General features: G+C 39.5%; 1 protein-coding gene across 1 annotated transcript in view; it reads left to right on the top strand.

Annotated features, from left to right (window-relative positions):
• The window catches only part of LOC106515433 (serine/Arginine-related protein 53), a 40734-nt gene extending 35476 nt beyond the window's left edge, over positions 1-5258 (top strand). Inside the window, exon 5 of the mRNA XM_014005244.1 lies at positions 5138-5258. Coding sequence (XP_013860698.1) covers positions 5138-5243 — 106 coding nt within the window. The 3' untranslated portion in view covers positions 5244-5258. The remainder of the gene's footprint in view (positions 1-5137) is intronic.
• Positions 5259-11686: the final 6428 nt, after the last annotated feature.

Below are 11686 nucleotides of genomic sequence, written 5' to 3' on the forward strand. Positions count from 1 at the left end.
CACACACACACACACACACACACACACACACACACACACACACACACACACACACACACACAGGTCCCAGTAGGAAAACACATGCATATACTGAGGGGTGCAGCTGTAGTATTTTGTGGCCCTTGGCTGTATGCAATCATTAGATGTTAGTTTTTTCCACACGAAAATAAGTTCTGAGTAAATGGAAAACAGTCTTGTGATCTAAAATAAATGTTGTCTTTTGTTTCAAATATTTTATAAAAATATAAAAAAATCGTTTTGATCATTGGAAAATCATTGTTTATAGAAAACGTGTTTTGTCTTAGCTTCTTGTGTGCTTTTGCTAGTTTGATGCAAAAATAAGTTGATAAATCTCATTTAAAATGTAGCTTTAATACAGATTTCACAAAATCCAGCATTAATGGATAGGAGGACTTCACAATAGATTGCGAATGTATTGCCCTTACAATATGAGTGTGCCTAAGATCAGTATTGCAAAGGATTGCTTAAATTGCAATAATTATAGGCTGTTAATAAATTCCAACTTCCAACAATATACTTGGCCATTTATATTTATTCTGAACAAAAATAGTATTTTTTTATTAAATCACTGTTTGTTTAAAAAATGCATTATTCAATTGTAGTATTATTATAAACTTGTCAAAAAAGTGTAAAAACTGCCAAAAACTGACAGTCTTTTTTTTGTTTTGTTTTTGTCCCGACAGCGTGTGTGAGAAAAATCTGGCCACTCATACTCGCAGGGGAGACACTCTGAGTGAGCGATAGAGAGCTGTGACAATCCACTTACTGCGCTCTGTAATCTGTTTAACCATTTACTGAGTTGTTAAGGGAGTATGCAAACACTCACACAGGAGCAGAGGACACACTGGGAACCCTGCAAGCTGGAGCCGTGCACAGGAGACCTCGCCTCCTGAACTGGGTACTGGGCACGGTTGCATATTTAGAGCGAGTGCGCGTGTGTTGATGTGTTTGAGACCTGCTGTAGGCACCAAGAGAAGCCAGGCCTGGAGCGTGATGACAGAGACCAGCCCTGGCCAAATAGAAGATCCTCCAATCCAATTACCCTCTTCCTCTCTTTTATTTCCTCCACTTGCCTTTCCCCTCTCCCCTTTTTACCGCCCCGCGTTAGCAGGTGCTGGTGGTGTGAGTCCCGGCTGCTGTTGAAGTGGCTGGCTGCTCTGCTTTATGGATCAGAGGAGGATGCAGGCAGGATTATAAGCAGCAGGTTATGAGCAGCAAACATGACAGTCCAGCTTCAATTTAGGAGGGTTATGTAAATGTGATTGTCGACAAAACATGTTTTTCTGCCCTCAGTGTGTTTCCCTTTTCATGTGTCCCTCTGGAAATGCTAGGTAGTTTGGTTTAAAGGAACTAAAGTGGTGTTGAAGGCAGAGAAGGGGTTAAAACAGAAGATTGTTATGGATAATGATGTGTAAAAAGACAAACTGTTAATGTTTAATTTTTTTCCAGACTCCTGTGCTTATTCATCTGCACCACGGGCAAAGGAACGTGTTGGCTGAAATCTTTATGAGAAAGGCTAAGATTGAGAATAAATTATAGAAAAAAAAATGTTCTTTTTAGTTGGAGAAAACAGACAAAGTAAGAGGGGAGAAGAAAGACTTTTCTGTTGGCAGACAATATCGTTCTCTATGCACTTGACCTGCGCTGCTCAGAGACAGAAATACAGCTTTGCAGATTTTGCCTAATGGCATTGATCATTACAAGAATACCTCTCTCAGACTGGGTAAACAGCTTTTCAGACATACAGTTAAGTACCATGACTCAGTTGTGGAAGTAAATATTGCCTGAGAGGCGCATATAACAATCATTCTCAGTGGACGTTTGAAATCGACTGCCATTTTCTGTGTAGTTTTCTTTTGTACAGAAATGAGCCGAAACAAAACAGTTTGCTGTGTGTTTAGCAGTCACACAAGTGCGTTTACGCTTGATTGTGATGACTGCGGGATGAAAGGGGTTATTTGTGTCCCTCGTAGTGTTGGCATTGACCGTCTCACGGATATTATATTGAACATTATGAAGCAGAGGGAAAGTTTGGAAGCCCTCCCCTCCTCCTCGTTTCCTCCCTCCCTTCCTGGCCATTTAGTTCGCCACTTTTACAGCAGAAGTTTTGATCTCTCAGCCAATGTTTAATTCATTTGAACTAATGTCTTGCTCACTCTTACTCTCATGTGCTCTGTCTTGCTCTTTCGCCTGTCTAGTTCTTGTGGTTCTCTAATGGAGCTGTTCCATTTTACCTTTTACTTATTTTCCTTGGCACGCACAGACACCAGGAAAGTATTTTCAAACCTTCACTTGTTTGCTTGTTTATGCAGTTTTATTTTGTTTCTAATAATTAGCTCTACTTTTGGTGAGGCAGCTGTGTAAAAAAAATTGGATTATTAAAACAGATGTCCTTCAGAATTGATATGCAGTGATGTAATTTAAATTCTTTACTATAATAAAACACTTCTAGTTTTAATCAGTCGTTTAAGCAAGAATAGTGTGTTTCTATTAAAATGAGGGATCACTGATGATGACACGTGGATTATTTAGTTATTTAGAGTGGATTATTGCCACACCAAGGTCAAGCATATGAACTCAAACCAGTGTTCAGTTTGTTTTTAAATATGTCATTTTGAAACATATTGTTTTTTTGCTTTTATCTGATTATTCATTTTACTTTACCTGTTTTGGTCTAAATTGACAAATCTTCTGTATTTCGTCTCCACTGTATGATCTATGATCTAGATCCCCCCTCCCCCCTCCCAATCATCCTTTGTGTAGTTCTCTGTTTCTGTCTCTTTCTGTGCCCAATTCTGACGACACGGAAATTATGTACAGTTTGTATAAATACCGTGGGCACTCCTGTTTAATCAACACAGCAAAGCAAAGTAAAAAGTCTTTTCCCTTCACGTACACACTCATCGACAGAGAGCAGGAGAAATCTGTCGACACCAAACACCGCCTGGAAAATGTTTCAGGGGAAATGGGGGAGTATTTCAAAAAATAAAACAGAGTAGCAAATCATCTTGTTAAATTTTCAAACAGATATTAATCAGATTGAATAATGCTGCTGGACACAGTGTTATGGCACACACGTTTTGGCACATAGGCCGTAATTGTGGCATAATGAGTGTGTGTTTGAGAAAAGTTTATATGTGATCATACAAGATGTTAGAATCGTTTTCTTTTTTTACTATTTAGCATCAGCTTATGAATGCAGTTGATATTAGTTCAAGTTTCTGATGCTTTTGGCAATAAAGTGTCTTTAAGCAATATAATTTTTTTTGTACGAACAGTTAAGCTGATATAATTAGGACTTAATTGACTTCAGACTTAAACACTGGGCAGACTTTAAGTGACACTTTCAGTTTTCTTGCGAGTCTGAGCTTAAACAGAACGCCTCTTTGTTGAGTTAATTAGTTTACATTCAAGTCTTCACAGCGGAATAGTTATTTGCATGAAAGATGTAGCGTTAACCAGGTTGTCCATGGCATCTTTAGTGTGCATTTTCAGTCCTGCAGTGTTAGTTTGTCAGCTCGCATTAGCGTGAGAACTGGGTTTACTTACCTTTTGTGTCACTTTTTCTAGAAGTCTGACGACAGAACAACGGAAAAGCACAAAGACACACACACGCATACTCCAGACATCTCTCCCTCTAGGCCAGACTGCAAAGTGCTCGGGGCGATGTTGTTTTGTTTTCTGATGGATAGATAGAAAGAGAGGGGGGAAAAAGACAGACTTAACCCCGACCAGCGATTACGCCGGTTTGACACCACAGACGTAAAAGGAGGGGGGGCAAAACAAAAAAAAAAGCGAAGTAAAAAGAAAAAAAAAGGCAGTATAAAATGGTGTGTAGATGATATGAATAACAATGTACGCTGTGTGTCTCTCTGGACCTTGATAACCTGCAGACCAGAGACCAGTGCCTGTGACAGGCTGGCCTTTGTGGCCACTTTATCCCGCCTGTACACTTGTAAGGTAGAGCCGGGATAATCGCACCTAATCTAATTAAGGCTAAAGAGGGCCATGACTGAGGCTGGCCAGGAGCAGACTGGGCATTCAGCATGCACACACACACATACACACACACATGCACACACACCAACAAACAGCTCTGCAGTGAAATCCTGTTTGCATCAGAAAAATAAGGTTGTCTTATTGATTATGCAGATGAGGGACTAACGGGGGCTAACTGCTTCTRGGGCCAGCCGGTTACAGCTGACACAGGCTAAACAGAGGGATACAGAAAGAGGAAGAGAGGATTAGAACAGGTTTAGCTCTGTTTGCTTTCTAACACTCTGCATGTACCACTTTTTGGGTTCAGAGCAGCATTGTCCCTAATAAGACTTTCTCATTTTGGTAAAATAAACAGACTGGTGGTGAGAACAGAAATCAAAGACACATTTTTAAAACATGCAAAAAGCTGAATTTAACAAACATGGTAGAAATATTACAGCATCATTATCATAAAATCAATATCTAGAAAACAGTGATTTGAAAACAAACATACACATTTAATCAGACTTTTTGATCACTCTGTTGAGTAATTTGCTAATAAATTAAACCAGAGGGATGACTGGAAATGTCTTTTTTAATCACTACAACATTTCATAGTCTGAAACAAGCAAACTCTTGCTTTTGCCTGTTTAAACACTTTAATCAATCAAAGTGTTTTGACAAGAATCAGTGTGATTTATTTAGACTCTACTTATCTGAATACATATCTTGTTAGCACATGTTCTTGGTACGTTGCAATTAATGACTCAACTTTAGTTCCATGTATGTGAATTGTACAAGCAGCAGCCAGATTGCCATTTCCCCTTCTACCTCTCTAAAAAGGCCTGTGTATTCTCTGGATGAGGGTGTGATGTACAATTGAAGGGCAGGATTGAAACTGATTACCTTGTTAACTCCTGGCACCCACTGGCAGCTTGAAATAGASCTGAGCACCAGGGCCTGATTTGCAAATGAATTACCCTGCCGCCCGGCCCTCCCTTTCTCCTCCCCTCCATCCCCCCCGTCTTCCCCCCTTTCTTGTGTTCTTTTTCTTTTTTTTTGTGTGTGTGTGTGTGTGTGTGTGTGTGTGTGTGTCCATTCAGTGCCAAGATCATCTTTTTATATTGTGCCATGACAGATGCTGTGCCGGGCTGCCATTGTTTCCCATCAGTTTTTCTGGGGCTGCGAGGAGAGCCAAAAGATTTCCACATGTGACTTTAACGCCGGCGTCCCTCCTGCCGTAAAGCACCGTGCTTCATTCTTTGTCTACCACTACTGRAATCTACATAGTTTTGGAGCAGGCAGAATTTTTATGGAGTGTTATTGTTTCAGCCTCATAATGGGGAGATATTTCTTTGATTAAGATGGGTTATAATAGGGAGGTATGAAAAGGACTGCCTGCCATTGAGGAAAACCACAGGGAAATTGATTGCTCTCTGTGTRTCGCTTTTCCTTTCTTCCTTCCACCTTTGACCCTCTGTCCCCGGTTTTGTTATACGCACAAAAACTGGGTCAGTTTTCTTTAAAACTTGGCTTTAGCAGTTAGTTCAATCTCAACGCTGATTTTAATGTATAAGCAGGAAAAGAAATATGATTTCTCCACTGGGAGACAGGATGAGTCCTGCTTTATTCAGAGCATATTTAAGTGTTTCTGTGTTTGTTATTTTTACATCTCAAAAAGAGTTCTGTATGGTTTTCGGGACTGAAGAAAATTGCGTCTTAAAGAATAGTGTTTTGTGGAGAGGTTATGAACAGTTAATATCCTCCCTGTTGTAGATAGCCCTTTGAATGAACTCAATTTGGAGAGTATGTCAAGTCGATATCAGGGAGAATATAACATAGCAGTATCTAACAAATTTATACAGGAATTAAATCCAATGTAGATTCTATTTTTTACTTTAAATTTTTATTAAAAACACTGAAGTCATTTTAAACCATTTTTGACATTTCTGGCCTATAATTTTGACACAGTAAAATATATACAGTTGCTCATACATTTATTTACAGTAGGTTGTTATGAACAAAATAAATGGTTGAAGTTTGGAAATAGTGCGTTTTTATTCCCATTTGTAATAGAGGTATCCCAACTGATGGTAAAAGTTTCAGTAATTTTTAACTTCAGTGATGAGAATATATGTACACGTGGCAAGTATCAGTTCTGTCTGAACAGGTGGGTGTGTGTATCCGTTTTAAAAGAAAAAAAAAGCTGCTATAAATCAGCTTCTTTTTTTTCTTATTATTCCTCTCCTGACTTTTTTATTGACTGCACTTCAGCCTGTCTCTGAGAAACATAAAGTGCTGAATTTGTTACCTCCCCTTTTTAATAGACTGCTTCTTTCTACCATTTTGGGATTATGCTAAAGTAAAACCCTCTCTGCTAAGAAGAGGGCCAGCTTGTTCACCCCCAGATGTAATCCCTGTGTGTGTCTGTACGAATGTGAAAATGCACAGAAAGCATGGAACGATAAGTTTTTGTTCCCCCTTACGTGTTCTGCATAGAAGAGTGACAGCTCCCGACTTACCCCTGAATTATCCCTTCCTGTCAGTCTGCGAGTGTGTCCCTCTAACTTCCCCTTAGCTGTATAAAACCCTAAGAGGGGGCTCTGATAGCACATACAAGAATACAATTTCAATTTCAATTGGCAGCTCTGTTAAAAAGGGGCTATGGAGATGGCAATCAGGCCTGGGGGAAAGCTGTTCCTGGGTATTAGTTTGTGTGTGCGTGCGTGTGTGTGTATGTGTGTGCATGCGTGCCTTCCTGTTCTTCAGTTGCTCAATATCAAGCTTTTGCCTTCTAGTAGTTAAACAGGCAGATGTCACTGATGTGGACTGTGTYTTAGTGGATTGTGTGTCCTATTTCAGTGTAAATGTGTCCCCATCACATTGACTCTTTAATAAATATGCCTGCCATTCTATCAGCAGTCAAACAACATATGAATGCTCAATGACACGCTTGACAAGCCATGCAACTGTGGCAAATAGGATGCACGCGCACACACACACACACACACTTATACACACACATTTATGAATGATGTCTCTTTTACAGTGCTGCAGTGTCCTGTCTTCTTTAGCTGCACTTTCCTGGTCCTCTTCTCACTATCTCTCACTGATATCAGGTTGAGGGGCTGAGAGGCTCCTGAGGGGGGAAAATTAATTTAGAAGCAAAGGAAAACCTGGAAAAATGGATTCTTAAGGGAAAAATCAAATATAACAAATGACATTTCTTATCAAAACATTGGTGGTTTAATACAGCTTCACTAAAAACATCTGTTTGATAAGAGTTGTATTTGTTTTCTTATAAACTATTCAATTATATAATTTTAATTGTTATGAAGCTCGGTTTCTAATGTAAAGTTAAAGGAATTATGTTACACAACAACATAAAAATTGTGATTCATTTATTACTTTTCATAACATTTTTAAAGAACTGATATACATAGGTAAAAACATTTACATTTACTGATGAAAAAAATCTTATAAATGTAGGAATGCCAAGATTAAAGTTATTGTTGTACAAGGTTAGCAATYGATTGAAGAATATGGCTTTCAACCATACTATGTTTAAATCTGAAAACAGGTAATTTGTCCTGATTTGTGAGCATTTGAAGCTGCTTTTTAAAATAAAAATCTTTAGACACAGTWGAATGTGGCTATACAGACCCAAAAACCTATTCGTGTTTAACTTTTTTGTGATTTTTTTTTATTGGTAGTTATTTAAAAAGATTCAAGCAAGAAAAAAACAATTATAATCATGATTTTGATTGACTATAAACACACCTTTTTTGCTTTATCTTTTGCATGGCTGTACAAAGTTGTTGCTTTTTCCTACAGGAGACAGTCAAAGTATATGCACGGTGAAGCTGGTCAGCAGTGGACAGTGAAAGGGTTAAAGCTTTCTCTTTTAGGACAGCAGGACTGAGAGGTAATGCATGGCTGATGAGTGCCGAGCTAATGGGCAGCTCTGTTAGCTGGAAATCAAATGACTGCCTCTGCATTTTAAGTCCCTCTGTCGCCTCCATTGACTGACTAAAGATTCATCTCTGCCGTGTCAAAGGGTGGGGGTGAGGTGGTTTAAACTAAAGAGAGGAATAGAAAAAAATAATAGAGAGGGTGAGGGAAAGAAGTGGAGGGCATCATAAAGGAACCTGAAAATCTAATGCAATTATTAGAAACTTGACCACAAATGACAACTCATCTGGCGCCGGTTCTGTAATTAATTGTCTGCTAGCAGGAGTGCACGGGCTTGCGAGAGTGAGAGGTTTGGTGGAGTGACAGAGACGAAAAGAAGAGGCAGCCAAGTGATTGAAAGAGGACAAAAATGACAGGCGAGGAAKGATAGAAAGAGAAGAGGTAAGATGAGGCAACAGCTTAAAAATTGTCATTAGAGAGCAGGAGACAAAAAAAGGTTTTGGACACTGAAAGGGAACATGTACCGTGAATGATGGAGGCAGAGAGAACGCAGTGAAGAGTCGGCAAGAAGAAAAAGTATTGGAGTGGGTAACAGCAGGACAGGCGAGGGAGGGAAAAGGAGCAGAGTGTAGACAGTGTGATGGATCCAGCGACCATGTTAAATTGGTCAGTATTGACCTCGCCAAGGCTCACTTTAACACTCACACTTGTTTGTCCAGTTTAACTTAATTGACCACAGATAACTAATTACTGTTTCCTGGAACAGCAGTGCATTACTCTTTGTCTCTGTCCTCCCTTGCTCACTTGCCATTTTCTGTCAGGCTCTCTGTCTTGCCGGTTTGTAGCTCTTTTCGAAGGGAAAAAGGGGTTAGGCCCAAAGTTGATTTGTTAGACTTTTCATCTTCAAGGTCTTTGTCATGCAAAATATTCAGGACAGACCAGCATGTTTGAAAGCATTTCATTTTTACTTTGGAAAAAAATCTCCAAGCTTTCAGAATGCTTGCTTTTTATTTTCAGAGCACATCTTGATGTGACTTAGTGACTTTCGATTACTTACTTGATTACTTGAATCATCAAGGCACCCATTCTACCCCTAAAGATCTACTGTATCTGTTATTCGGTCATCAGCAGGTCCTTGAAGTCTTGTAAAATCGGAAGTTGGACCTTCTTAAATTGCACTTGTCTATCAAGTCCCACAGATGCTCAAATTATCTAAAATCTAGAGAAGTTTGACACAAAATCCASACCTTAAACTCTTGATCTTCCTCAATCCGAAATATTGAACTATTCTTTTAGGCACAACATTTTATCGTGCTGACAGAGGTTATTGTGCTCACCTTTTCACGAGTGGTTGAATTTGGATAGAAACAGAGAATAGCAAGACTTTGTGTTTTTGAGTAAAATGTTCTCTAAAGCGGCACACAATTTGCTATTGTCCCACAGTAGAAAACTTGGCAGTTCATGAAAACTTGGCAGTTCATGTGATACTGTTCTTTAGACCAGGACACGTTCCTCCAATGCTCAGTGATCTCATGTCTGACGTTCACTGGCCCAGTACAAACACTAGATGATGGACATAAGTTAGTATTGCAAGTGTGACCAGCCTGTTGGCATGAAGCTGGATTGCAATGCATTGTGTGATCAGAGATCTTTCCAAATATWTAAACTTTTTTTTAACTTTGGCCATTTGAGCTACAGTAGCTTTTCTCTTGGATCAAAACTCTTGATCAGGGAATCATTGGCTCACTTTTTTTCCTTACTTGTTTATTTGAATCTCCTGACCCCTACATCACTCAAGGCCTTCAGCTGTTGGGTTGCAATGTGTAGTCATTGCAGTTTCAGCTAGGCCTTTATGCTGGTTTATGCTCTTGTACTGCTGTTTATTCCCTTCCTAATATGTCCTGCCTTCTGCCAGGTGCCATTACATAACCTTTTGTGGTTTACCTGCTTTAGTTATATTGTTATTGGCTGACTTGTGTACATTTACAACATAGACAAAGTCAGCTACGATATCATTCAAAGGAACCAGAGACTTGCCAGGATTTCTTAGGCAAATTAAAACAAGTGAAATATTTTTTGCATCAAAATGTCCTGAATGAAGAAAATTTGTGAAAACACAACTTAAAAACAGCATCTTACTTAGATTTATTTTGCATAACCTGAAAATGATCACAAACTATTGCAACCTAAAATCAACTAGTTTTCCAATACCTCTGAACCGATATATTATTGTGAAAATAATAGGTGTTTAATGTTCACAAACTTTATTCAATGATAAAATTCTTACTAAAATATTCCTTGTAAGTGCCACTCATCCAAACATGCCAAGCGTCTCCCAATTTGTTACAAATCACAGTGTGCTGGCTTCATGTCCTCTTCCATTACCCCCCCCCACTGTGCGCTGGGGCTATAATGTGTTCCTGTGGTTGTAGTAAGCAGGCCATAGTGTCTCTGAGGCCTTGTGCTACACCACCACTCCTATCTGGCCTGCATCCACTACAAATTGGATGAACCGGCACTGACACATTTTCAATATTATTACATTAAACCAAGTGGATTTTGATTGATAACCTAATATTGGCCTAATGCAAAACATCAATCATGGCAAGTATATTAATTATTTAATATTGTGGCGTAATTCAGAAATCGATGCTGCCTCTGCGTTGAAGACACGGAGTGCAAAGAGGGAAGAGCGAGAGATAGGAGAAGAGAAAAACTCAGTCCCCAAAGACCTCGGCAGATTATATGATGTTTTGAAAAGAGAGATGAGGATGTAAATTTGTGTGTGTGTGTGTGTGTGTGTGTGTGTGTGTGTGTGTGTGTGTGTGTGTGTGTGTGTGTGTGTGTGTGTGTGTGTGTTAGCTCAGCATGTCTAATGGATAAAGCGATCCCCTCGGCCCCCGTGCGGACAACCCTGGACAGCTTGTCCTTGATGAAGTCAGAACAACAGATGAAAGAGCGGAAGATTAAATATATGTGAAAAGCTTAATAAAGGTTGAATTAGGGAGGAAAGAAAGAATGAGAGGAAAAAAGATGGGGTTGTTAAAATGAGCATGAGGAATGAGATGAAAAGGAAAAGAAAAAAGAAAGTGAATGAGGAGAGGAGGAGGGATCGAGCGCTGCGTCTCCCCTGTGTTAGATTGTTTCTCACTAATTGCGCTTCATTAGCGGATTACACACACTGTCACCACGGTAACAAATGTCTTGCTGTCTGGTTGCTGGGCGCCCGTCATGTATAATGAATGTGGCGGAGTGTTTGTCAGAATGTAATGTAATTACAGCTAGATGAAGTTTGCCTTAAGTGGTTGACTTGTCTTCTTGTGGCTTACTGACAGAGCACATAGTAAACAAGCAAACATTGTTTCTTTGTTTGTTTGTTTTTTGTACATTTTTATAGTTCTGTTTGACATTTCTGCCCCTTCTTCGTAGCTTTATTTAGAAAGGTCGAGGATGTGGGAATGGCATATGTTTGTGGTTAAACTGGGTATGGGACATGCCCTGTTGGACGGATGGATGGATGGATGAATAGATGGATGGATGGATGGATGGATGGATGATGGATGAATAGATGGATGGATGGATGGATGAATAGATGGATGGATGGATGGATGGATAGAAGAACAAAGGGAGAGGGAGTTTGGATAGATTGGACAGTATGTAATTTTAGAGATGGTGTAGGTTTACACCATGATGCTACCAGCTGCATTAGCAACTGAAGCCTGTCGATAAGCCTTCCTCCCTCTCAGCACACACACACACACACACACACACACAC

Source organism: Austrofundulus limnaeus, unplaced genomic scaffold (assembly GCF_001266775.1).
Source record: "Austrofundulus limnaeus strain Quisiro unplaced genomic scaffold, Austrofundulus_limnaeus-1.0 Scaffold29, whole genome shotgun sequence".
Taxonomy (NCBI): Eukaryota; Metazoa; Chordata; class Actinopteri; order Cyprinodontiformes; family Rivulidae; genus Austrofundulus; species Austrofundulus limnaeus.